The sequence below is a fragment of the Amblyomma americanum genome, chromosome 2 (assembly GCF_052857255.1).
Source record: "Amblyomma americanum isolate KBUSLIRL-KWMA chromosome 2, ASM5285725v1, whole genome shotgun sequence".
NCBI classification, from domain to species: domain Eukaryota; kingdom Metazoa; phylum Arthropoda; class Arachnida; order Ixodida; family Ixodidae; genus Amblyomma; species Amblyomma americanum.
This window is the reverse complement of record NC_135498.1, coordinates 106993766-107019775: the sequence shown is the minus strand read 5'-3', so window position 1 is coordinate 107019775 and position 26010 is coordinate 106993766. Positions and strand designations below refer to the sequence as shown.

The 26010-nt window shown below is 43.3% G+C and overlaps 1 protein-coding gene across 1 annotated transcript in view; it reads right to left on the bottom strand.

Moving 5' to 3' along the window:
- Positions 1–4111: 4111 nt before the first annotated feature.
- Positions 4112–26010, bottom strand: part of LOC144121735 (2,4-dienoyl-CoA reductase [(3E)-enoyl-CoA-producing], mitochondrial-like) — a 35108-nt gene continuing 13209 nt past the window's right edge. Inside the window, exons 5-8 of the mRNA XM_077655102.1 lie at positions 23469–23568; positions 20705–20777; positions 15182–15325; positions 4112–4809 (exon numbers count right to left, since the gene is read on the bottom strand). Coding sequence (XP_077511228.1) covers positions 4687–4809; positions 15182–15325; positions 20705–20777; positions 23469–23568 — 440 coding nt within the window. The 3' untranslated portion in view covers positions 4112–4686. The remainder of the gene's footprint in view (positions 4810–15181; positions 15326–20704; positions 20778–23468; positions 23569–26010) is intronic.

Sequence of the window (26010 nt, the reverse complement as noted above, 5' to 3'; positions counted from 1 at the left end):
TATGTAGTTCACGTTATTCATAATTTTTTTTTATTCCTTGCTTTTATGCTAGAGAGGAAACATGCAGCTAACAACGGGAACATAGCTGCCATCAGAAAATTCATTACAAAGGCAACGCCAAGAAAGCGGTAGCAGTGTTGATTGACCGCATAGGAATAACCTCCAGCGTGTCGATATCGCGCAGCTCCATCACGGAAGCGGAGGAAGCCGCCATCGCACTTGCTGTCCTAGAGGGAAGAAAACGAAGGGAACCGCTGACAATCTTAACAGATTCTCTAACAGCATGCAAGGATTTCCAAAAAGGAAGGACTGGTAAGAATGCGCACCACATCCTGCCCAGACTCAAAGAAGAACAAGCACTGGGACCCGAGGGGATTACAGGAATCTACGTGCGGATATAGTGGCCCGAGGATACGCAAACTACCGGGCCCCTCAACACATGCACGGTAGATGACCTACCGTGCCTATCGATACCGACTGCTCAACGATACTAAACTACTAGAGTGGGAATCGTACGATCTACCCACCCTTTCACAGAAAACTGAAGAGGCCACCGATCTGCCTAGGCTACAGATAGGTACCATCGTAAACTTACATAAACTACATAAGATACACCCCACAGCTTCTAGGGACAGATGTCCATGGTGCGCGTCAACATAAACCCTGAACCACAGAACATGGGAGTGTACATCACACAACATAAAACCTCAACCTCACATAGCCAATCCAAACAGAGATCAGTAGGAGGCACTGCTGGTCAGCTGAGACCTAGAGGACCAGATCTTTCCGGTCAGAAAAGCCATCAGGCTTGCGGAAGCCAGCAGAGCCCTGAAATAGGTTTCCCGACCATCGATAAATCTCACATAAGGCCAGCTCAACAACTAATAATCCAATAAGGTTTATTCACTCACTGCATCTCAATGTGCCGTTTTCGTTATCAACGACGCACTATCACCATGAACGTAGAGAAAAAAATGCTGATGGTTTAGCATTGCTAAGCACGAAATATTGTACAAAAGCATGGTGGGCCACCCAAATTTCAGGGGACCACCCAAGTTTTGGGGATGGGCCAAACCCATTCTGGGGCTCTCCCAGGTCAGTTCCGAGCGTCAATCAACTGAATTTTCAAATTTTGAGGGGTTGGCCATCTAAATTTCAGGGGTCGGCCAGCCCCATTTTTTGGAGGTGGGCCAATTTCATTTGAGACTAGGCCAAGCCTGTCTTCACCCCAGCACACCCAGAAAAACTGACAAATTCGACCAAGGTCATTCCAAGGGCAAATTTTGGGTGTCCCAACCATATTTGAGACATGCCTCATGTGTCATACCATATGTGTTGCCATCCTTACCTGGCAAGGCCGTCCCCAAATTGAGCTTTGCTTTGCGTCTCACCCATCTTTAAACCAGCCAATGTCATTCCAAGGTCGCATTTCGGGTCGTCCAACGAAGTTTGGCACATGTCTCACGTGCCACACGTGTTGACATCCTTACCCTGCAGGGCCATCCCAAAATTGAGCTTTGCTTGGTCCATTACATTGAACACCCATTCCCTTACTGAGTCTGGCTGAGGCTTTATTTTCTTCGCGTGAGACGTCGAAATCGCTGGGAGTAGGGCTAGTGCTTTCGTACTATCGATTTCGCCTTAAGCGATGCAAACTAATTATTTCCATTACCGGAGAGAGAGCTGTATATGCGGCTGCACTTTCAAGTTGGGGAGGGGAAGTGATGCTACAATTATGCTTCCCATTTATGCAATTGACTAACGGAGCTATACTGTGCGTCTTTGTGGTGCCCTCATTCTTGGCGATGGGAGCCCTGTGTCCGGTTTCGGCCCCGACAGCTCGTACCGCATCATCTTGCCTCCGTATGCTTCTGTATCGGTGGGCTCATACGAAGATTTTTTTACTGCTCCGTCGCTAAGTTTGTGCCTCAGCAGGTGGTTTGGAAGGGTCTATCTAAATATGTAAATGAGCTTAAACAGGTTTTATCGAATAGGATGATCAAACAGGAAGCATTTGAAGTAGGATCACAAAGGAAACAGGATCAAACAGGACCAATCCAGTTCAAAATCGAATGGGTCCCAAATCATGTAGAGCCAAACAGGTCGTGTGAGACACCCCGTTTCATACAGGATGAGATTTGTCTGTATGTACTATTTACTACACACGTAAATGCCATATTTAGCTGTCCTTGTAGCATATAGTACCAACTCCTGGAGCAGGTAAATCCTGCAAAAGAAAGTGCTAAAGAGAGGGCATTTAAACTGGATCCGTTTAAACCTGTTCAAGAGGCTCAGACTTGCCCCGTCCAACACCACTGGATCCTATCGGATTCAGAATGGACGTGTTTAAACCTCTAAGCGAAAGAGGCACAGTAGTGGAGGACTCCGAATTAAGTTGACCATGTGGAGCTCTTAACGTGCACTGACACTGCACCGCCAAACGCCATACACACAAAAAAATGACTGCTCACTAGGCTGCCTCTTTCTTTTCACACCCCTTCATCCCTCCCCTCACGACATGGTTAAGGCGTCCAATGAGAGACTGTGCCATATTGCTGCTCATAATCAATTTATTGAATAATCACCCACCGGAACTACTGAGTGGTTATGGTGTTATGCTGCTAAGCCCGTGGGTGCAGGATCATATGGCCCCAGGGGTAGCGCTGGGTGAAACGCAAATGACAGCTACGTGCTGTACGGTGTCCGAGCAAGTTAAATAATCCCTGATGGTCAAAAATAATCTGGAGAACTTCACTAAAGCGCCTTTCCCTCACCTTTTTTTCACTCACTCCTTTATATCCCTTGCTTGCAGAGCGGTTACTTGCAGAGCAATGCTTTTTTTTTTTTAATCTTTGCCCGAGGGAGTTCAAAAGAAAATTTCTCACTCTGAGGAGGGATACGAAAAATTTAAAGGAGGCGGGATGCCCCTGGCTTGCATCAGCCACACAGTAATGCTCTAGTGTTGCCCTCATTGTCCACGGTGCCTTGCGGACGGTTTGGCAGTTAAAGCTAGTTAACTTCAAATTAAAGGTGTTTTCAAAACTGTCGGCTCTGACAACCTCCAGGTTGTTTCACTGGATTTGCCAAATTTTCTCTGAGGGTTTAGTAATGTTTTAGAAAATATTCCAAGAAATGTCGTATATCTGCCTGCAAACATCGACGGATGAGCTCTGCGTCATCTGCGGTCTCGTATTCAATGGTATGACAGTCATATCTCAGGGGACTCTTTGGGCAAAAAATGGTCCAAACATTCTGAGTGGGGTTTCTAGAGGATTTCTGTAGGACATTAAATGTGCAGGTAAACGGTGTCCTGCGTTCGTGAAGCATCCAAATATTCACTTTTAAGATGTCCGCAGGCCGTGCCTAGGACTGCCAATTGCATCTGCTGAGGACATCCGCTGTGCATCCGTTGGTGATCTGCTGACGTCCTGCAGATGTCCTAAACATCAGGCAGCAGTAAACCATTGGATGGCCAAGGAAATTTCAATACCGATCGAGTCTGAGTAAGCATCATCACAGCTAACAATTTTTGGGTCAACAGGCCATTGGGGCACTGGCGCACCATCACCACACCACAGGGAGCAAACGTTTCGACTTCCTCACCACTAGTGGTGCGAAAAGGGTGTCAAGACCATCGAAATGCTACTCATCTTTCAGGGCAAACCTACTCATACCACTATTAGCAAGTCTAGCAAATGCCTCCTTTCAGTCTGAAAAAACTGTGAACAACAAAACAGCATTTTTTCTTCGTCAACATATTAAGGAAATTTAAGTCTTCAATGACAGCATTCAATGAGCTCCCCAAAAGTTTAGGACATTAAATATTTGCTGTCCTAAAGAGATGAAATTTACCCAAACAGCTTAAAATTAAGAAACATCTACTAGAATTTGCAGCCAAATATATATATTTGCATTTGCTTTACAACCATGAATTTTACATTTACATTCATCTAATTTTAAAAGAGCAACAGACTACATCTGCCCAAATTCCTGCACTTGTTTTCAACAGACATGAAAACAATCTTCAGAAGTTCCTAGCAGTATACATACCTGGCTAACTCTTTTCCTGAAATATACTTGTGCAAAAGCATGCAAAAATGAAGAAAGTGAAGACCTGTGAAAATATTCATTTATTTCATTCCTACAAGAAAATATATTTTTATCAAGGCATGTGTAATGAACACTTCAGCTTTCATAGATGTAGTGCTTAACTTGATGTCTATGAGTGTTTTCTACTTTTTTTTTTTGACACTTGCAAAATCAGAATGCCTATGAGCCACTTGATAACCGTCACCACAAATGCTATTGCACATATACTGCATAGAGAAGGAACCATTCCCTTGGTGCAAAACTGCTTTATCCTGAAAAACCAGCTGAATCAGTAATCAGACCACATGCAAAATTCAGGACCTTGGTATCAAAATTAAATAGTTACCAACTATTAGTGGAAACTAGTGCTAACAAAGTATTACTGCATCAGAAGTTTGGCTTCCCTCAATATTTCAACAATTGAGATTGCATTTAAAGCACTAAAAAGACATTAGGTCATCTGTCAGGAATGTAAATAGTACTAATCCCGCAAAGATGACTACTCAACCTTTAGCTCCTGAAATTCGCTTAAAGAGCTCCTTCAGTCTGTCAGCTGAAAGTACATTTCCCTAGACACTAACATATGTGTACAAACCATCATGAACCCCTGGCACTCCTGATGGCAGCCTCCAGAACCTTCCATTGGTCCTTGGGCACTTCAGATAACCTGTTGAAAACACTGGCATGGTAGTTTAGGTGACCTCCATCGATGCGGATAACCTGCAGCAAAGAAAGGTGCATGTATACAGGTAAAAAGTCAGCAAAGAAACGACTGAATGTATGCGATTATTGTGTTCATAAAACTTGAACATACTTTTTATCCACATACCCTAAAGGCCCTTTACGGGCATTACATAGGGGGTTAAAAAAAACCCAATAAAGTGATCGTATTACATAACAGAGTGACGCATAAACAAACATGCGCTCAGATAAACAGGAAACATAACTGGATAAAAGAAGTGTTTGAGAACACGCACACACGTGGGCCAAGACAATGTAAAAAAGAATACACTTCTGATAATAGTCTATTAAGAACCAGCATAGAGTAAGCACTTCAGTTTGCTCACAAATGCGTTGTAATTATTTTCGGAAACGATTTCTGCAGGTAGTTCATTCCAATGATAAATGGCAAGGAACAATGGTGAATGATGCATAAGTTTGGTGTGAGCTATCTTGGGTTGCACTTTGAAGCAGTGGTCTAATCGGGGGAAAATGCGATGTGTTGGTTTGATATGAGATTCTCTGAACGGTGAAGGATTGTGATAGAGCTTGTGAAAGTGACATAGCAGGGTGACAAGTCTTCATTTTTCAAGTGAGCTTAAATTTAGAGATGATTAATATGTGTGATGCTGGAGTAGCGAGCATATTTCCTTGTGATAAACCTAGTAGCCTTATTTTGAAGTGATTCCAGTTCATCGGCAAGCTTGATGCGGGTTCCAGATGAAACCGGCATATTCTAGTTGTGATCTGACTAAAGTTGTGTATGCTAAGAGTTCGATCGCCTGATTTGCAAAGTACAAGTTATGCCTAATGAAACTGAGGGTTTTGGATACTTTAGTGGTTATATAATCAATGTGTTTGTGCCATGTCAAGTCAGAAGAAATCTGAACAGAAACTATTAGCTATTCTCTCAAAATACAATCATTCTGTTGGTCACATCAACACTTGCAGGTATAACTTCATGATTTATTCTAACCTAGCCCCATTATTTCTCTCCAACTTCTGGTCCTATCTTTGCTTTCATGCAATTGCTTACATTCTCCCTGACCTTCTTTTTGCTCCTTCTGTGTTGACATGAAATGACGCCATCAATACTGGTGACCTCGACTGTCTTGGTTGGCTCATTGTGGTACAGTCTCCAGAGTACCTTCTTGCATGCTCACTTTTGTCATCATGAATGGACCCAAAAAGGGAGACTCTGATCCCTCATTTTTTATTTTTTTTAATGAGGCAACTTGGAAGGCAGTTGTCAAAATCTTCCTGCAAAATGAATTGAGATTTTTGCTGACATCCTCCTGACTATGCGTTTTCTTGCAACACTATTCGGCTCAAATGACCTAGATTCATGCCAAGGGCTCAATTGCTCCACAGCATGCAATGTGTGGGCTGCAGATTGGGCTGTTGTGAGAGGCTGTGGCGTCCTGCTGTTGGTCCTAGTGTACTTTTCCACTTCCTGTCACAGTCAAAATACACTGAAATAAATAGCTTAATGTCTCTGATAAGTCCTTCAGCCTACAAGTTTGACTCCCAGTGGTATGGAACAGAATAGCAAAATTCTAGACTGGGTATCTTTGTCCAATCTGCCAACTTGTTATCACAATGATGGCACCATTATCATCAACCAAAAGCATTGTTTCTTTTTTGTCTTCAAGTATTTGTCTTTTGGACAGTTTAGCATTTCTTTGTTTGACATCATCTTGCCTCCTTTGCAAAAACTAGCTGCCTACTCGCTTGCCCACATTGTAGGCCACTGGACACCGCACATCCCTTTCTCTGTGAACATTTTTGTGAAATTACCTGAAGTGCAATAAAACATTCTTGATATCCTATGTAGAGCACAAAAAAGGAACTTTAATTTAGTGCAGGAGTTCTCGAAATGGGCTCTGCGGAACCCTTCGGTTCCTTGGAGTGCTTTTATAAGTTTTCTGAATACCTAAAGCCATGAACAATTTAACCACTGCCACCCTTCCTTCTACCTATGGGGCTAATCATACAGTAACTGCTTATAGCAGGCTGTTTTACAATAAAGCCAATCAGTAGATATTGATTTTGGGCATTTTTTGCTGTGACATGTGCTGCATGCCCTATTTTACACGCATATAGCAATTTTACAAAAAAAGAGCCCTTTGTATAATAACACATAGTAAACACACAGATAGATCTGCTCCGCTCTTTTGTGACCTAGACATTACACCTTTACTTGCTATGCGGGATTTCAAACTAGCTTGTATGGTTATACATATACTAAACCATAACATCCCACTATCATCATCTGTTTTCGTACATCCATCTCATCCAACTAGAAATTTTTTCAATTGTCGTTTTAACTGTCCAGCTGGTAATAATGTGTACGGTAAAAGAACTATTGCCTATGCCACTGCAAAAATTTGGAACCAACTGTCTGCTTGGAACCAACTGTATTGTGCAAGATCTAGTATTCACGGGACATGAAGCGAGTGTGGTCCTTGTTGACAGCCCAGTGCGTGGATCATGGATCATGGTGTCGACCCCATTCTATAAAGGATGGCTAACAGCAAAGTGCGTAGAGAACCCACTGTATGATTTGATTATTGGAAATGTTGCTGGGGCACGCAGTGTTGATGATACCGAAGTGAATTGGAAGATGCCAGTACGTACAGGAGAAAAGGATGCAGGGGATGCCAGTGATGAGCCTTCGTTTGATGGACAAGGGTCATCGGGATCAAACGCTCCACAGGAAGAAAAGAGAGGGCGTACGAAGGAGTTCTCTTCGGCTGTGCAAACTAGATCGACGACACCCAGACCAAAAATGGAGTTGAAGCAGTTGAACGTACCAATAGTACACCTAAATATCACTTCGGAGGTCCTTGCAAAACAACAAAGAGAGGACCAATCGCTGAGTGACTGCTTCAACAGAGTTGGTAACGTACTGCAAAGAAAGGGGAGCCGCACGACACATCAGTTCCTGCTTCAAGACGACTTATTGTATAGACGATGTGTCTTTAATACAGGAAGAGAAATTGCACAGTTAGTGGTTCCAAAAAATTTGAGACCACAGGTGTTATGCTTTGGTCATTACTTGACTTTAGCTGGGTACCAGGGTGTGAAGAACACCGTGTATAGGATAACGGAAGAATTCTTTTGGCCAGGGATCCTAAGTGAAGTTAAAAGATATGTGAAGTCATGCGACATCTGCCAATGTACAATATAGAAGGGAAGAATGGGTCGAGTACCTTTGGGAACCATGCCTATCATTGACCATCCATTTTCTAAAGTAACTGCAGACATTATTGTACCCATAACACTGGCGTCCAATAAAGGAAATTGTTACATACTCACTCTAGTGGATGTGGCAATGAGGTTTCCGGAAGCAGTGCCTTTGAAGACAATTGATACCGCGGAGGTGGAAGAAGCTTTGCTTGAGATGTTCTCGCGTTATGGGGTGCCAAATGAGATCCTTAGTGATCGTGGATCCAACTTTACGCCTGAAGTTATGAAAGAGATCGATCGCCTGGCTGTTAAGCACTTATTCACTTCACCGTATCATCCCGTGGTGAATGGTATGGTAGAAAGGTTCAATGGTACCATCAAGTCCATGCTGAGGAAGATGTGCCAAGAAAAGCCAAAGGACTGGGATAGGTATTTTCCCGCACTCAAGTTCGCCTATCATGAAGTTCCGCAGGAGAGCCGTGGTTTTTCCCGTTTTGAAATGTTGTATGGACAAAGAGTGCATGGCCCCTTGGTAATCCTCAAAGAGATTTGGAACGACAAACGGTTGTAAGAGGATTTAAAAACTATGTACAGCTAGGTGCTTGAGTTGAGAGAAAGACTTGAAGAGACTTGCAAAATCAAGCATCAGGACTTAGAGCAAGGCAAGGAGAGATATAAAAAGATATATGACAAAAACACGAAAGCACGGTCACTGAAGCCTGGCGACAAGGTGTTAATACTGCTTCCTACTGAATGCAACAAGCTGTTGATGCAGTGGAAGGGGCCGTTTTTAGTGACACAACGAAGGAATAACATTGACTATGAACTCCTAGTTAACAACCAGAAGAAATTATTTCACGCGAACATGCTCATGAAATATGAAGAGCGAAGATGTGGGGCAGGAATGGCGTGCAGTGTGATTCATGAAGAGAAAGATGTAGACAGTCTACCCACATTTAACACCGAAAGACAGTGGTCTGAGAGAAGGTGACTATAAATTAAGACTTTGATGGGGAAAAGATCTCGGAGATAAAGGAACTATTTCAACGGTATTCAGACATTTTTTCAGACCGTACCGGGCAGACTAATGTTATCAGTTGTAGATTGCAACTCCCTACGGATCAACCTGTTAACGTCAAGCCGTACCCATTACCGCTTGCTGTACAAGACACAATAGAGAATGAAGTAAAAGAAATGTTGGAGCTTGGCGTGGTTGAGAGATTAAATTCACCATATAACACTCCTGTAGTGGTTGTGAAGAAACCGGGCGGTTCAAATCGACTGTGCGTTGACTTTCGGCGCTTGAACCATGTTTTGGTAGCGGATGCCGAACCTATTCCAAGACTTGATGTTGTCTTCGCTAAAGTTGCAAACAAGAAGTTCTATTCGGAGCTGGATCTAGCTAAGGGCTACTGGCAGATACCCATGGAAGAGTCGTCAAAGAAAAAGACTGTGTTCTTTTGCGGGAGTGGACTGTACCATTTCAAGTTCATGCCTTTTGGTTTGAAAACTGCAGCAGCTGTATTTACAAAGCTAATAAGGAAGGTGCTGCACGGTCTTGAGAATGCAGAACATTATATCGACGACATCTTAGTGGCGACTCACCCGTGACCCGAGCACTTGGAAACTTTAGAAAGACTATTTTACAGAATCCGGATGGCTAACCTAATGATTAAGCCAACCAAAATGAGAGACAGTGTTTGAAGCTGTGGCATTTCTGAGCCATACCAGTGGATTGGGTCACATTGCTGCAAAGGAAGATATTCTGGACAAAATCCAAGTAGCTCAACCACCAAGAACTAAGAAGGAAGTACAGTTAAAACTCGATTTAACGAAGTTGAGGGGAGCCGCAAATTATTTCATTAAATCAGGAACTTTGTTAAATCGAGTGATGCATTTCTCAGCCACTTAGATCGATACAATGGATTATACGGTGCAGCAGCATCCAGAAAACTACCCCGGCATTATATTTGCGAAGCATAAATGCGCTGAAAATGAAACTGCGGCCCGCAGAGACGAACGCCACCACTAGCACGTATGAAAAGAAACAAAAATTATTACCACAACAAGAAGGGCCTCAGGGGACTACAAATTTATTTACCAGCGAAAAAGTCAGTAATCTTTTCTTGCATGCGCTTCGTAAGTAATGGCTGCACGAATTTCTCGTAAGCCTAAAATGCGTCCAGTGCGTCTTCGGTCCCCTCGTGTGTTCCGGCAAACTGCTGCAGCAGGTCAAGGGCGTCTATCACTTGACCCGGGAGCTTTGTGATCACCGTGTTTGTGATCGTCGTCGTCAGCATCTTCGACCACCTCTCCCTCCACGCTTCCTATAAGCCGCAAGATACCGGCGTCATCCAAAACTTCCGTCGTGACTGTGTTTGCGTCGGCTCTCACGTAGTCGATGAAACTTATTTCTATGGGCACTTCATCACTGAGCGTAGATACTCTTAGGCATCTTCGTGCTGGTGCATGGTGCTTGCGCAGTTCGGTACAGCTTCGACAGTTTCAGAGCCTAGCGTATCGAACCCAGCAGCCTTGAAGCAGCTGACGATTACCGATTGCTTCGTTGCTCTCCAAGCTGCCGCCACCATCTCAACTGCCATGAAAATGTCGATCTTCGTCTCCCACTTCGGCCTGGCTAGACTGACAGTAAGTACTGTAGGCCTAACAAGCTGAGCTTGGCAAACACGACACAGCATTTGCAAAGAGAAGCAAAAAGAGAAAGAAGGACAAAAACACGGGGTAATATCTGCAGAAGAAACCGCAACAGTGCCATCTATGGCATGTGACATGAAACTTTTTTACCCCTGGTGCCATCTGGTCAACTCAACTCAAAATTATCTCGTTTTCCCGGACACGCACTTGCGAAGAGCGCTCACTCTCCTCCAGACCGGCTGTGTCGTTTTGCGCCGCGCAGATTGGTAAAAGCAGGACAAAGGCGATCCCCGATGTGGTCGTTGGCTTGCTTCAATAAATTTTGGGGTGTCCTCTACACAATAGACTGAAAATAAACTTTTTCACACGCATTTTTCGAGAAAAGGTTCGTTAATTGGGACAGGTGACGAAATTAGTTTCGTCATTTCGAGTCAGTCAAAGCATTGGACCCTATGGGCATCTGAAGGGGAATAGGGATATCTTCGTTAAGTCAAGACTCGTTAAATCAAGTTTCGTTGAATCAAGTTTTGACTATACAATCGTTTCACGGGCTGACTGGTTTTTATAAAGAGTTTATACCTAATTACGCGGATGCTGCAGAGCCGTTCGTGTCATTAACAAAAAAGGGAGCTAGTAATAAGGTAGAATAGATGTCCATGCATAAGCGAGCCTCCGCAAGGTTAAAACAACATATGTTGCAACCACCGGTGTTGCTGGCTCCAGACATAGAAAAAAGATTTGTTTTGGGGACAGATGCTTCAGACAGAGCTCTCGGAGCTGTGTTGTTGCAGGAACAAGATGGGTTTAAGCATCCAGTGTCTTATGCCATTAAGAAGATAAATAAAGCAGAGCAGAATTACTCCACTGTAGAAAATTAATGTCTTGGATTGGTTTGGGCAGTGAAGCGTTTCCGTCTATATTTGTATGGGAAACCATTCCGAGTGCAGACTGATCACCAGCCGCTGGAATATTTGAATAAAAGTAAGATGATGAATAGCAGAGTGCTGAGATGGAGTCTGACACTAGAGGAGTATGATTTTAGCATTGAGTACGTTAAAGGAAGAGAAAATGTTGGAGCAGATTTTACGAGCAGACTGTCAGACGACAAGGTGCGGAAAACGTAACAGCTGAGAGGTTGAATACGACTACCGAATGTGGCTGTACTTTATTAGCTCGAGTTACTTTGGGTTTTGTGCGTGCATTAACATTTTGTACGCTGTTGCTGGAGATGTGATGGGTGGCCGGTGTGTAGAAGTAAGGAAGTGACATTTCTTCTCATACAATGCCTTAATGAGGTGGTCAGTGCACCAGTTGTGGTGGTGAAAACAATGGTGAACGTGTGTGATTTTGATTAGTGCTATTTGAAGTGGTGAGATGTTGTGTGGTGGTGGTGGTTTTGTGTGTTTCAAGGACATATATTAGTGTGGGCAGAAGAAAAAGAAAGAAAAATAATGTTGCCCAGTCTGCACAGGAGGAAGCAGTTTTTTGGAAAAAAACTTTTAAACATGACGGCCATTGTCACGAGGGATGAGTAACACCAACTAGCCCAACTGTCTTCCATGAGGGATGAGTAAAACACTGGACCTAAGGAAAGGCACGTTAAGTGGCATGTGGCACTTGAGAGAAACATAAGAAAAGAGAGTGCAGTGGTATTTTTGAAAGAGATGGAAAAGACGACAATGAAACCAAAAACGAGGCAGAAGTAGAAGAAAATGAGGTGGACGTATAAAAGGAGGGGTGGCGACGTGGACAGGGAGAGGAATAGGTGTGTACGTTGGCACACGGCTGTCAGGTGCTGCAGGAGGTGTTCAATCGTGAGGCCTACTGACCAAGCGTGCTAGGAGAGGCAGACGCTCTGTTCCCGTCATGTTGGCGGCAAGTAGCACAGTGACCCTTTCTTTGCTTCTTTTCCCTGCTGTGCAGGGGTCACCTTTAAAGCTGATCGTCTTATCCGGGAGTGCTTTAAAGAAAAGCGCTGTTTCGTCGGCGTTAAATATATTCGGAGCGTCGTACGCAGCTAGGTGTTCACGAAGCCCGGTGATCCGCCACTCCTCGATCCTGTCTTCGTCCACGGATGCTCTTTCGCCACACACACTCTTAAAAGTCAGATTGTGACGGCTTCTGAAGCGAGCAAGCCAACCTTCAGAAGCTTTGAACTCTTCAAGGTTCATTTTTGTGGCGAACCTTTCAGCCTGGGCACAAATTAATGGCCCACTCACAGAGAGGTAGGCCTCGCATGCATTTCTAATCCATCGCATTACGGCTTCTTCGAGTTCCGGGTGGGCCGCAGTCCGCAGTCGTTTCCTTTTGTCACCGTAGGCTTCACTGTCAAACGCCTCCATAATGCTGTTTTCATTCTTCACGTAAGTGGCCAAGGTGGTTCTTTTAACATCATAATTGACCATCACGTCAGAGCGTGAAACAACATCCTTCAGCACCTTCAATATTTCCACTTTCGTGGCTAGGTCCTTCGCCTGGTTGTACTTCGGCCGCTTTGCCGGTGTCGCCATCGGAGCAGGACGCGATGGCGAGGCGCGCAGGCACGGCGCGCTACGCACTCGAAAACAGCACAGTAAACACGCTGGCAAAGCACGCAATATCCAAAAAAGGCGTGTTAGGGCTCAATAACCGCGATCGTAGCACGTAGCAGCAAGAAACACGGGGCAACGACGACACACGCCAAAACGAGACTTGCTGAAGATAGGGTTAACACGACGACTGAGCACGACTGCAAGAGGCAACGAAGCACAAAGAAAGACACCGGGCACTTCGGCCACTGCTAACCTTGCTTCCCTCGCCCTCTCTCGCACTGCTGATGACGATGACCATACGGATGGCCTACACTACATTCTTTTTTTCCAACTTTACAGTAGCGTCGCTCTTGGCGGGCCGTGGAACTAGGTCGAATTAACCGATGGGCGGTAAAATTTGTCCGAATTAACGAGAGTTTTGCCCCATAGACTCCTATATATAATTGTAGGGACCATGCGTGCAGGTCGAATTATCCGATTGTCCGAATTAACGGGGGTCGAATTAACGAGCTTTCACTGTATATGTAGTGTGCTGTTTTGTTTGTTGTTCCATCATGTATAAAGTGTGGCGTCTTGAGTTTCCCCTTCTCTCTGCTTTAGAGGCTTGCACGCACACAGAGCCCTTACCAATCTACATTGTAAGCACACTTTTGTGTGACAATGTACCATTTAGGCAGAAAGATAATTGTTGTCAATCAAAACAAGAATGCCACCTGAAAGAGCAAATGGAGGCTAAGTTAGAGATTCCATGCAAATATGTCCTAAGCAGAACTACCACTTAAGTGAGTATGCCTTAATGAGGTTTTACTGTAACACTAAATATGCCACAAGGATGTACTGAAAGCAAACTCATAACCATCATAATTTTCTATCATATATCACCACTAGAGCACGACTTATGATGGCCAAATTTTTCAGAGTGGCGCTCTTCCTGCAGCCTCCGTCTCAGCAAAAACAAGGCCACAAAACTGGCGTCAAGGAAGCCAGGCCCTGGTCACCAGCATGGTTCACATAAACATGCAGATGTGTTCAAAGCTTTAGTCCTCGCTTGCACAGTTCTGCAGTTATGCAAGCCTGAACAAGCCGCCATCAATTTGCTCCCAGGATGGTTAAGTTCGAACGGTAGAAGATTGGCAGATCGGGCGAGTTGGTAATCCATAACAAGCTTTTTTCAACAGCACTGGACAGCAATACATAGAACCGTGTTTCTCTCTTCTTGTTTGATGTCCTGCTGTCCAGCACTGCTGAAAAAAATTATGTACCATCCTGATGCATCATTCCAAAGAAAGCCCGTATGGCCTATAAACCAGCAAGCAAAAAGAACATTCCCTTGCACTTCAAAGTCCAGTGCAACACCAGAGGGGATAACACAGAGCACACAAATCCATGCCACTGAGGAAAGGCTCAGAATGGGTATTAATGCTGACCATGAAATCCAATATAGGAACCTTCTAGGAATCTGGAAATTGACCTGCCTAATCCATGCCACTGAGAAAAGGCTTAGAATGGGTATTAATGCTGACCTTGAAATCCAATATAGGAACCTTCTAAGAATCTGGAAATTGACCCACCTAATATGTACCCGCAGTCGCACAATGAACTGTGCTGTTCTGACTGCAGTTTTAAAAAAGAGCTAAAAGACATACTTAATTTGCTTCCTCACAGCCAAGAACCTGATTGCATTAAATTTTTCTGTACACAACATAACCTTTGTTTACCATGCTTTCGCTCTGGCCAGTGCTGTTTCTTGTTCATCTCTCATTGTCGTGAATATGCACGTCTTTCTTACGTGCTGCCACTATCACCTCTCAGCAATGTAAAGCTGGTGAGGCATCTAGCGAGCTGCCCCCATGCATCAACACATAAGTTGCATGCACAAAACAAATGCATACATGTATATTAAATACACAAGCGCTTGCTTGCACAAGAACAGACAAAACAGTCTCAGTTTTTCTGAAAATTAAGGAGACCACCATTTCTGCCCACTGCTCGCTTACCTCGCCCGTGAGCCAGCTTGAGTAGTCACTGACCAGGTAGGCTGCTAAGTTGGCAACTTCAGGTATCTCCCCTTGCCTCTCAATGGCACCCTTCACAGCCTGCTCAGAGAAGCGACCATCTGGATCCAGCCTGCTGAAAGCACCCTGCAGGGAATCAAAACAACGTAGCAGCTTGAACAGAAGGCGAAAATACATAAAAATACAGCAAATTCACACCACCAGAACACTGCAAAACCATGTTCTTGCATGTGATAGCAACGCTTTGCAGCCATGAATTGAAGAAGTCTAGGCATCAACGTACCGAACTTTGAAAACGCAGGTGAAGACAAGGGTTGACAGAACTGGACACGACGAGCACTACCGAATAGGCCAACAGACAACATTGTTAAATCAGCCCACCGCACATTATCTGCATTGAATTCCGCCATACCCTGTGGCAGATTACCTCCACACAACAAAGTCACCTTAAATTCTTTCAGTGCCTGCCGTGTTGCACCCATCCCCACTGTATTGTGACTGCCAGTCTGTTTCAACGGGGCACCTACTGGTGGCGGGAGACTGCAACCATATGCCCTCATAAATTTTACTGTTTACAGCTATTATTTACAAATATAATTATGCAGGGTGTTTTTTAAAATAGAAGCTAACACTTCCAACTACAGAAAATATGCGGTAGATTTCTGCAAAGCTGCTAGGAGCATCTGCTGCAGAGTTACCCAGTGTTGTTGATATAAGGCAGTGATACACTACCACCTGGTCAGAAAAGGAGTCTCCCCTAGGAGAAAGCTTAAAGAAGCATAGACACCTAACTTTTGGGTGCATGCTTTTGTTTGTAATGATGCGTAAAGCATTATTATACATGGATTACCACTTGATATTCTCCTACGATCGCTAAATAATTTATAATCGCATTTCTTTCTTGTGCTGTTTTGGGTTCGGCTTCAACAGCTGAATGAGGACTGTGACGTCAAAGTGTGCTTACAGGTCACGTGAGGCATGAAAAAACTGCAATATAATCGCTGCTTCCACATTCGCTCTCATTCCGGCTCTTGAGGAAGGCTGGCTTCAGCACTGCAGTAAATTATAACGATGAAGCAGCGAAGTAGTCAAGGGTTTGACGGCATACCGTCTGGTCAGGAATCATGGTGATGAGGAGTGCTGGTCACTGGCCGAAGTCAAAAAAGATGGAAAGACGTTTCGGGAGCACTGTGGCTCCCTTGTTCATTATCTGGGTTCGGTTAGATAGTGAACAAGGAAGCCGTAGTGCTCCCGAAACGTCTTTCCATCTTTATTGACTTTGGCCAGTGATGAAGCAGCGATTATATGGACGTATTTCCATGCCTCAGATGACACAAAAGTACTCTTTGACGTCACAGCCATTGTTCGGCTTTGAAACCGAAACAGCATGGCAGAAAAAATTCGATTATAAATTATTTAGCAGTCGTAGGTGAATATCACGTGATGATTCATGCGTAGTAGAGTCTTCCGCATCACTGTAGAGAAGAAAACATGCCACCAAAATTAGGTGTCCATACTCCTTTAAATAAGGCAGCCAGTCCAACCGCCCACGTGGTAAGCACTGAAAGTACTCAGGGAGGCACCGCAAAGGTGCTAGATATAATACACCCATTTTGGCAGTCGCCTGCACAACTGCAAGCCTTTGCTGAATTGCTTATAAAATGTACAAGTTTGTTCATTTCAGTTTTCCAGTTACTAATTTTCTAGTTACAGACTGAATAATAGAGAAATCCCCAGACTAGATGGCTGTTTTGGACCATGACCACACATAGCAGCAGCATGCATCCATTAATAGCACATGGCCACAAACAAAAATAACACAAAAAAGTTAATTACATAAACAAAGCCTTACTGATTATGCAATTTTGGTTTGGTAATACCCTTATACTGTGGAAATAGAACTACTAAATGCATCAAATCCAAAGGCTACCTGCTTGCTCACACTCGTGTTTTACACGGACAAAGCATTTGGTGATAACAGTCACCTGGTTCACTAAAAATGAGGGAGTGAATGCATGTTTATTAGCTTGGGTAGCTCTTAGACTTAAGCAATAAGAGAAATAAAAAAAAATAGCTGTGGTTCAATCCAGCTGAACCCAGCTATCTAATCTGACGCTTTTCCATATCGCAAAGATCATCAGATTCCGCTTGACAGCAACAATACATCGTTGAAGCACTAGTTCCGGCACGCTGCTCATCTATGGCTTTGTGTGAAGGTAAGCACAAGCCACACACTTTTATATAGCGAACGGCAAATCACACAATTTCTGGCAGTTGTGAGAGTGCTGTCGGCTCCCCATACGCAGCTGCGGCAAGGCGTAGTGAGTCACATGATTCGATAGATGCGAGGCTAGCGAGCGCCATCAGGTCAATGCGCGCAGCTGTGGTGAGGCGTGGCGAGTCACGTGGCATGACTTCAGAGCCAAGCTTCCGCTCCTCCTTGTTTGAAAGTCACATTTCATAGCCACATGGACTTCAGCTTTGTGCGGGAGGACTAGAGCTTTCGCTCTAAAATAAGAAAAATTATGCACTGTTATGTACACTGTTATGTAAATTATGTACACTGTTAGTACACTGTTATGTAACTGTTATGTAAATTATGTCCACTGTTAGTACAAAGGCATGACCAGTTTGGTGCATTTTTGCATATGCAAAAGAAATGTGGTGCTATCACCTGCTAGAATGAAGTGCATGCCAAAGCAGCAGGCCTCTCAGTTTTTCAAACTGTACTCCACTCTTTACACTTCTTTCAGTGCCACCAGATATAACAGGCATGTCACTTATTTTTATTTTGGGTGCAATGTGCAAGTTGTATGCCAAATGTGCTAGTTTTCCAAACCTGCTGCCAAACTGTGCCTGATTTAGGTGCAAATTCATGGCAATTTAAGATGAATGAAGCATTTACTGCTGTCTCCATTAGTGAACAGAGAGCCCTGGCATGTGGGGATGAGTAAGATTATGCAGCTTGCTCCGAACGGCCACTTACACTGCATTGTTGTACAGTGGCATAGAATGGTCACCTGTACCAACACATAGGGACTTCTAGGAGTTCTCAATATTTACTGCACCCTAAAAAATAATATACCAAAAATACATGAATTTGTTTGCAAACTGGTTTTTTTTTCTTTTAAATGTGAAACATTTTTCACATTGCTTGTTTTCATTATTTGTGTTTATCAATGTTTTTATTCATGTCTTGTATTCTTACCCGCCTATGTAATGCCCCCTGATGCCTTCAGGGTATGTGAATAAAATGTGCACTCTCAAAGCCTCAAAGCTTTGAGAGTGCACATTTCTCAAAGCCTCTCAAAATTTCTCAAAGCCTCTGAATTCTTATGTGTCCCAAAGAAAGATGGTGCAGCCCAAATAAAAAATGTACGAAAGTGCAAAAATCACCTTTATTTAATGCCAAAAATGCCTGCGTCAATCACATGAGCATTCTGAAGTCCTTCAAACCAACTGTCTATAAACTCATTAACCAATTGAGAACTCCAACACAAGTGGCTCAGACAGCCATCGATTCAAGTCTATCAACAGTAGTTGACAGAGCAAAGCTGAACAATATCGAGATTTCAAAGGCATTTGAGTAGCTGCGCTATGTACTCTCAGACCTAGGGTGTTCATAATTTAGGAGTACTATATAGTAGTTGAGAAGTTGCTTAACTTAGAAGTATAGTTTACTTTGCAAAACTATAGCCAAGGTACAAAAATATTCAGCGGTTCCAAACATACAAAAATACCTAAGAACTGCTTGCTCATAAGCGCAGGTGTGCAGCTCGACTATGTCCAGAACAATAGCGTTAGTTACTTTCAAAAATAAGCATTCACTTCTTCAACTTTTCAGAACAAACTTGCAGGTAGGTTGTTCTCATATGTGCAAACTACACATGGTGAAGGTGACACCCCGACTGCTTGGTGCACCAATGCAGAGCCTCTAGACAGCAGTCAACTTGAACGTGAACAACTTCTTTGAGTCTGATACAAACTGAGAAACTTGAAAGCCCTTGGCTCAATAGGCATTTAAAACTGTGTGCACAATGCTGGTAGTACAAGCATCTGTGGTTTTGTAGATAAGCGCCGCTATTAACAAATAAGCTAGTTGAAAGCATTACAGAATGAATGGCTGTCAACTGTCCAAAAGGGCAGCAAGTCTAGCAGCTTTTGGGAGAATCTTGGAGCTTTTCCCCATCATCTAAATCAGCAGCTCTGATTGCTCTGATTGGGGACACTAAAGAATTAATGAAGGTGACAGGTGCCTAAAAGGGTGCAGGGTCAAATAATCTCACTGCAAATGATATGATATATTGTCAAACTGTAATGAATTCTAATTAGGGTAGGCCCCTTTGATGCATATACACAACAAAACAATCTAGGGGGAACTGTAGTAGTTTCTTTTGAGGGTTCATCCATACATTGTGTTACTGCGGAGCAACACTACACTTTCTAAAACAAGTGTTCTTGAAATATTAAAGTTCCTGAGTTAGCACGTTACCATGAACCCTGATACTAGTCACTTTTCCATGTCCTTTGTTAGCAGCTGCAGGACATGGCAATATAACTTTGCTTGCGAAATGAACATGAAAAATACGATGTACACTCTCACTGCATCACGGCCAGAACGAGCAGATGCACACAGATAGACAATACTTGTGCAGCCTGCCTAAAGAAACACACACTTCCACTAAAAACTTGATGGGAAACCTAACGACTAAACTGCTAAGTAATGCTGGAAGAAAGCCCACCATGCCGTGACAAGTTCAGCCGCACATAAAACAATAAATGCCAACAATTCTGGAAGCCCCTTGTTTGCTGACAAAAACTCTAGCGTGCAGCATCATATGGCACTGCCCCCGATGAGCACTGAACTTCTGATGACATCAATGAAATCATTCAATTTAAACTAGAGAGAATCCCTGGTTCCCCGTACTGTCCTGTGTACTTCTTTTGTTCCCATTTTTGTTGCTGGTTACACTATGTTTATTCCACATCAACCAGCCCGCATGGTTATCCTATAGCAGAGAATTCCTATTGAGCAGATTGTAAATGTTGCCTGCTGTAATAGAAGCACCAGCAGTGAGATTTTTTTTTCAAGCCAGCACTGATGGACACAGGATTTTCAGACTGAGTACAGTTAAAGCTTAGAACCAGCAATGGCAATACTTGATGATGTTCAGATGTCTGCGTCTTTAGCTCTTCATCAAAGCCATCCTGCAATCACAAACTGACCACAGTTGAAACGGGAGCCATATTTCAACACGCACAACAGTTCTTGTGACATAACGGCTATGCAGATGGTTTTAGAGTGCCACAAGTGTCATTTCACGTTTTTTCTGAGAATCGACAACCAACACAAGATATTTTGAGTCCATGAAGACCTACTAGCTAAAAATCTCGAGCACATCCTTTGATTAAAACTTTGGATTCTTCAAGCCAATGTTTAATGACTGCTCACCTTGATTAAATTAGCACGTCAGCTGTAATATATATTAACAAGTGCATCTATACCTTAGTATAAACAGGCCCAGGCTCAATGCAGTTGAAGCGCATGCCATACTTGGCCCACTCTGCTGCAAGTGACCTGGAAATAAAAAAGAAAAACATGCGCCATTCAAGAAACAAGAGGCAACAAACCCTTGTTACAAGACACAGGTAATAGTGAACCAAGCTTAAACTTATACCCACTATTATCCATTCATAAAAAAGAAGAAATAAAGCTGCTGATATCAAAACAGTGTTCCACTAAACTTTACAAATCTCCCAGACTTTTCGTGATCTTCTGGGAGGTAAGTGATGTTAATAGTTGCACTGCACCTCTTACAGAAGCACTCACTCCCAGGATTATGTAGTGATGTGACCACTGGTGGTGGCTTAAGTGCACCCACTCACCGCTTCACATGGCCTGAGACTCTTACCTCAGGTCACTTCTGAGCATTCAGCCATAGGCCTTAGCCGCAGGCCCAAGTATACCTGATAACATTCTCAATGGCCAGCAGCTTTGGGTTACGATGTATTACAAAGGCAATGTTGGCACCACTAAGTTCAAGGAAGTCTCACATAAAGATTTCACTGAAATACGAACCATGTACTCCAGAGCTTTCTTTATTTTATTTTTTTTTATCAGCATGTCCACTGCATAAAGCATAGCTGCTTCCATGCGTAAAGGAATTCCAGTCCTGGAAGGTATCTTAACTGAATGCAAACTTTGTTTGACTTTCTGCAAATATATAATACCACACATCTACTCTAAGCTCCCCATCTATTAGCTAGTCCAAGCTACTTAAATCACTCATACCCAGTCACACAAGTACTTTGAGCGACCAGTGCTGTTACGTAATCACTTTCAGTTGACTGTACTTGAAGACAGTGCTGTTGGGCACAATGCCATTACGTGAATTACAAGCGAGATGGTCAAGCAGGATAAATAACTGTTGCTTGAAAGCTGTCAAACTCTGCAAACAACTGAGCATTCCATACAGAACAAAAACAGTGCAAATAACCATCTCATAATGTCCTTGTGGAAAGTCTTCATGTAACAAAGGTCAGTTCAAAACTAATAAGCGTAGCATTAAAGCTGGAATTCAGTTTACCAAGGCAGACTGCAGACAAGATCTCGAGTAAACACTGAAATACACTTATGCACTTAAACTCAACAATGGGATGACACTATTTTGGTGTCGTCATTTTTGCTCTTTTTATGTTGTGAAAGACATACCTCCGCACGAGTTGTTTAAAAGCCAAGGCACAGTGAAACATGAATAATGGAGCACAAGGCTTTCAACACACACAGCATAGTGTGGTGAAAAACAATGGTTACATACCAAACACCCATATGGGTTTGCCAAACAACAAACTCCCACATCCTCCAGGGGCTCAGGGCACAAATTGTGTCATTTGATTTTTTTTTTAACATTTGAGAATGTGATAGTTTGGGTCTAAAACATAACTGAAATATCTCTTCCTGCCTTTCAAGCCTTGGGCTGTCTGCTCAGAAATGCCCTAGGTAGAAAAAACTATAAACTGCGAATTGAAGTTATAAACTGTCCACAATAGAGAAAATCAAAATGCATAAAATCTGCGTTGGTTGCATATTTATGAGTGCTACTAAGTTCTTGAAAGTGCTTCACTGCCTATTGGAAATAATGTGAATGCGCTTGCTTTTTTTCTATAAGCACCGTAAAACAAGCTCGCAGTGACTCCCACCTCTTGAGAGCGTCTGAAAAGGAGGGAAATGACTGAATTTAATCATACTCGTACTCACTAGATAGCAGCACAGGTTCTAAAAGTAGCTGAGAAGGAGCTTTCTGCAGCACTAAACACTCTTCCATGGCTGCTGTGCATTCCATTCCATTGTCCAAATAAACAGTAGAAATTTTCCGCTGCCAAATCTCTGTAGGGGGGGGTGGGGGGCACAACTCATACACAAACCCCCACATGCAGCTGTGTAAGCCATGCGGGCTTGTAAGTGGGCACTCTTGAAGAGGCTGCAGCATAGCCATTAACAACACTTCTTCACTCTTAGGTCTGAGATATATCTGGGAAATTCTGAGAACTCAAAACTATAATGCCGTAGGATTGAGTGCTGCTTTAGGCCTCCAACACACACATGGGGCGAGACGAAGTCGGAATCATCTGCGAAGACGCTCACAGCACCTAAAAGCACTGAATCAAAGTTTCAATGACAAATTGGAGATTAAGGCACGTCAAAACAGGATGTGAATCTTCAAACCGAGGGTTCATAACAAGACCAAGCTGAACATGCTAGAACCATACACACTACTGTTTGTGCTCAAATGAATTTCAAACGTACACAATGCCAGCCAAGTAATCAGCCATGTGTCCAACAGCCAAGTGCAAGCACACACTATATCCACTTGAAACTTTAATGAGCGCTGAATGACGGTTATATTGGTCAACAGATTTCTACATGTCGATACTGGGGGCTACAAGGGGTGCCGTTGTGGGGAGCTCCGAGTTAATTTCTGCGGTTTGGGGTTCTTTACTGTGCCCAGAAATTTAGGCACCCAGGCACTTTAGCTTTTTACTTCCGTCAAAATGTGACCGCCACAGCAGAAAGTAATGTGAAAAATAATGTTCAGCAGCTGAAGATCACAGCTACAAGGCTAAAACAGCAGATAGTGCTGATTAAGAACAAAGAAACTCAATATATATTTGTGTGACAAGCACCTGATGTGGTGCCACATTTTAAGTACAGAGTAAATGGCTGCATGATAAATACAAAATTAAGGCAGATGGAGTGAATTCAACGTACATCGTTAGTGCTTCAACGCCGCTCTTGGCTGCTGCACTTGGTGCGACATAGCCAGAGCCATGCTTGGTGTAGGTGGCAGATAGAGCCAAGAAGTTGGCACCTGAAACAAAAGATCAGGGCAACCATATCGATATACAACTGCATGCATGCATGCATGAGCAATAGCATGCATGAACAATCACAACAACTACCTACAACGACACCAAAGCCACCTTTGAGAATCAATGGTACAACGAAACACAATGAAAACTAAACGGCTAACACAATCTGAATCTGTTTTTAACATCGTGGATTGATGCTGAAAGGAAACATGCACTGTGCTCATTTATTCACAATTATAAGCCACCAAAGAAACCATGACACTAGAGATAAGCATGCATAATATCATATGTACTACTTCATTCACATCTGCACAGCATCGAATAAAAGCCCACTGGATCCATTTATCAGGCCCGTCTTTCTAGCATCTGCAATATAAACTCACTGCCTTCAATAACTTGGACCAATTTTTATGCCCATGCTTACAAGCAATACCAGTGCTTGTTTATACACGCACGACCGCGCTCAACTTGGCCTTATCTGATAGCTCTTCGATGGTATATATGCTATGATTCAGTATTAACAAAGTAATCAGCAAAAACAATGACTGCACCTACTACAGCAATTATTACTGAAACCGCAACAACCATGACCACAGCAGATACATATATACTCGCACTGCCTTAAACCCTTAAAGATATATGACAACCTCTGCTCGTCATTAGCGACTGCCACTTTTTCGCTTATGATGAGTTCACCTCGACATGTGTATTTCGCTGCTTTCTGAATGGCTTTTATGAACAGAAGTCACCTAATGGTGTTTTTACTTTTACAACATAGATGGCAGTAGCCGTTCTTTTACGGAACCAAAATGAGCCATTACACAAATGAGACTTTAAAAGATTAATTATCACCGTGACACAGAGAGCTAAACATCCCAAAGTACTGCATTTACTTGAGTAAGACCCTCCCTTAAGTAAGGCCTGCACCCCAACTTTGGGACGCAAATAGTGGGGAAAAAACAAAAACCAAAACCATCACAATCCATTCCTCAATGCGCTACTGGATGGCCCTAGCTGCTTTTACGCTGTCAATCATGATCACTGTCACCGCTGCTCAACTGCCCAATAGCGTGGCCCCACCGTTCAAGGCTCCATACTTCTTTTGTGCGTAGGAATGTGAAGTTTCAACGCTCCTATGCAGCATGGATGGCCGAGGGCAGCTACAAAATGATGCCGACTGAGCAACTGAAGAGGGCATCTCTTCCACAAGTCCACACGCGGATTTTGAACATGTGGTGCTTGTTCTCAGCCAACATGCTTTTAAAAGAACTTTAATGTGACTGGTATTTCTAACGTCAAGGGCAGCACAAAAGGTGGCCATTTCTGGGAACGCGCTGGTGACGTAAGATCAACGAACAGCAATGAGAGTGAAAGCAAAGAGTAAAGGTGAATAAAAGTGCTTGTAGTACTTTGTCATCAACTGCTGCATTACTCTGTGGAGAAGTTTCAGCAACGCTATGTTGTCTGTACAGGTATTCTATGGTGCACGTGGCCCTGGCACATGCAAGGCCCACTTCAGAGCAAAATTCAGAAAAATAGTTACGGGGCGCTCAATTATCATTATGCGATGATATTGCATTAACCTTTGGGGTTGTCCTTGCTTGAAAAGCTGTGGTTGCCGGCTTAGGCTTAGCACATTAATCAGCGAAAGCTGATTTGCATTGGCTGACTGGCCCTCCACATTCTACGGTAGCCACCGCAGGGTTGTTCCCGTAGCAACTACCCTCAGGATGCACATTCCTCCACCTGTGTCAGAACCTGCTCTATCCACAGTAGCCACCCACTTGGTTCTTCCCACAGCAGCCAACTCCTGGCCTCTTCTTCCTCTCCCCTACAAGTGGGGAGGGGGATTTCTCTCTCTCCACTTTGCCATCTGCCAACCATGTCAGGTGGTGTACACAACAATGCGTGATGCCGCCTTTTCTTCACGGAAGGGCTTCTAACGGTGACACATTAAAAAGCTTGTGTCTTACACTAGTAAATATGGTAAGCATAAAATGAGTGTGTCAATCCCAGTAGAAATGCTCCATTCCCGTTTTATAGTTTCACTCTTTCTTGTTTGCCCCTCCAACTTTGCACAAAACAGCTACATGCAAGTCATAAACCTATGATACAGAGAGAAAAAAGTTGAGAGAAAGATCTTTAATAAGGAACAGTTTTTTTTACAGAATGTAAGAACTGCTGGTGTGTTACTTCATTGGGGGAGGATGAGGTTTTGGGGAAGGAAGCCGATGAGTAATGGGTACAGAGAATAGCAAAAGCAAAAAATGGGTAAAAAAATTAAATTGTAGTCAAGGAATTAAGGTGTAGACATTTCAAGTCATGACACAGAAAGAATTACAAGTTTGTCAAAAAAGAAGGCCAATGTCATGCCCGTATAAAAACATAAAGTTCAATGTCTGGCATTGCTGCAAAGAACACTGAGGGGGACCTAATGCACT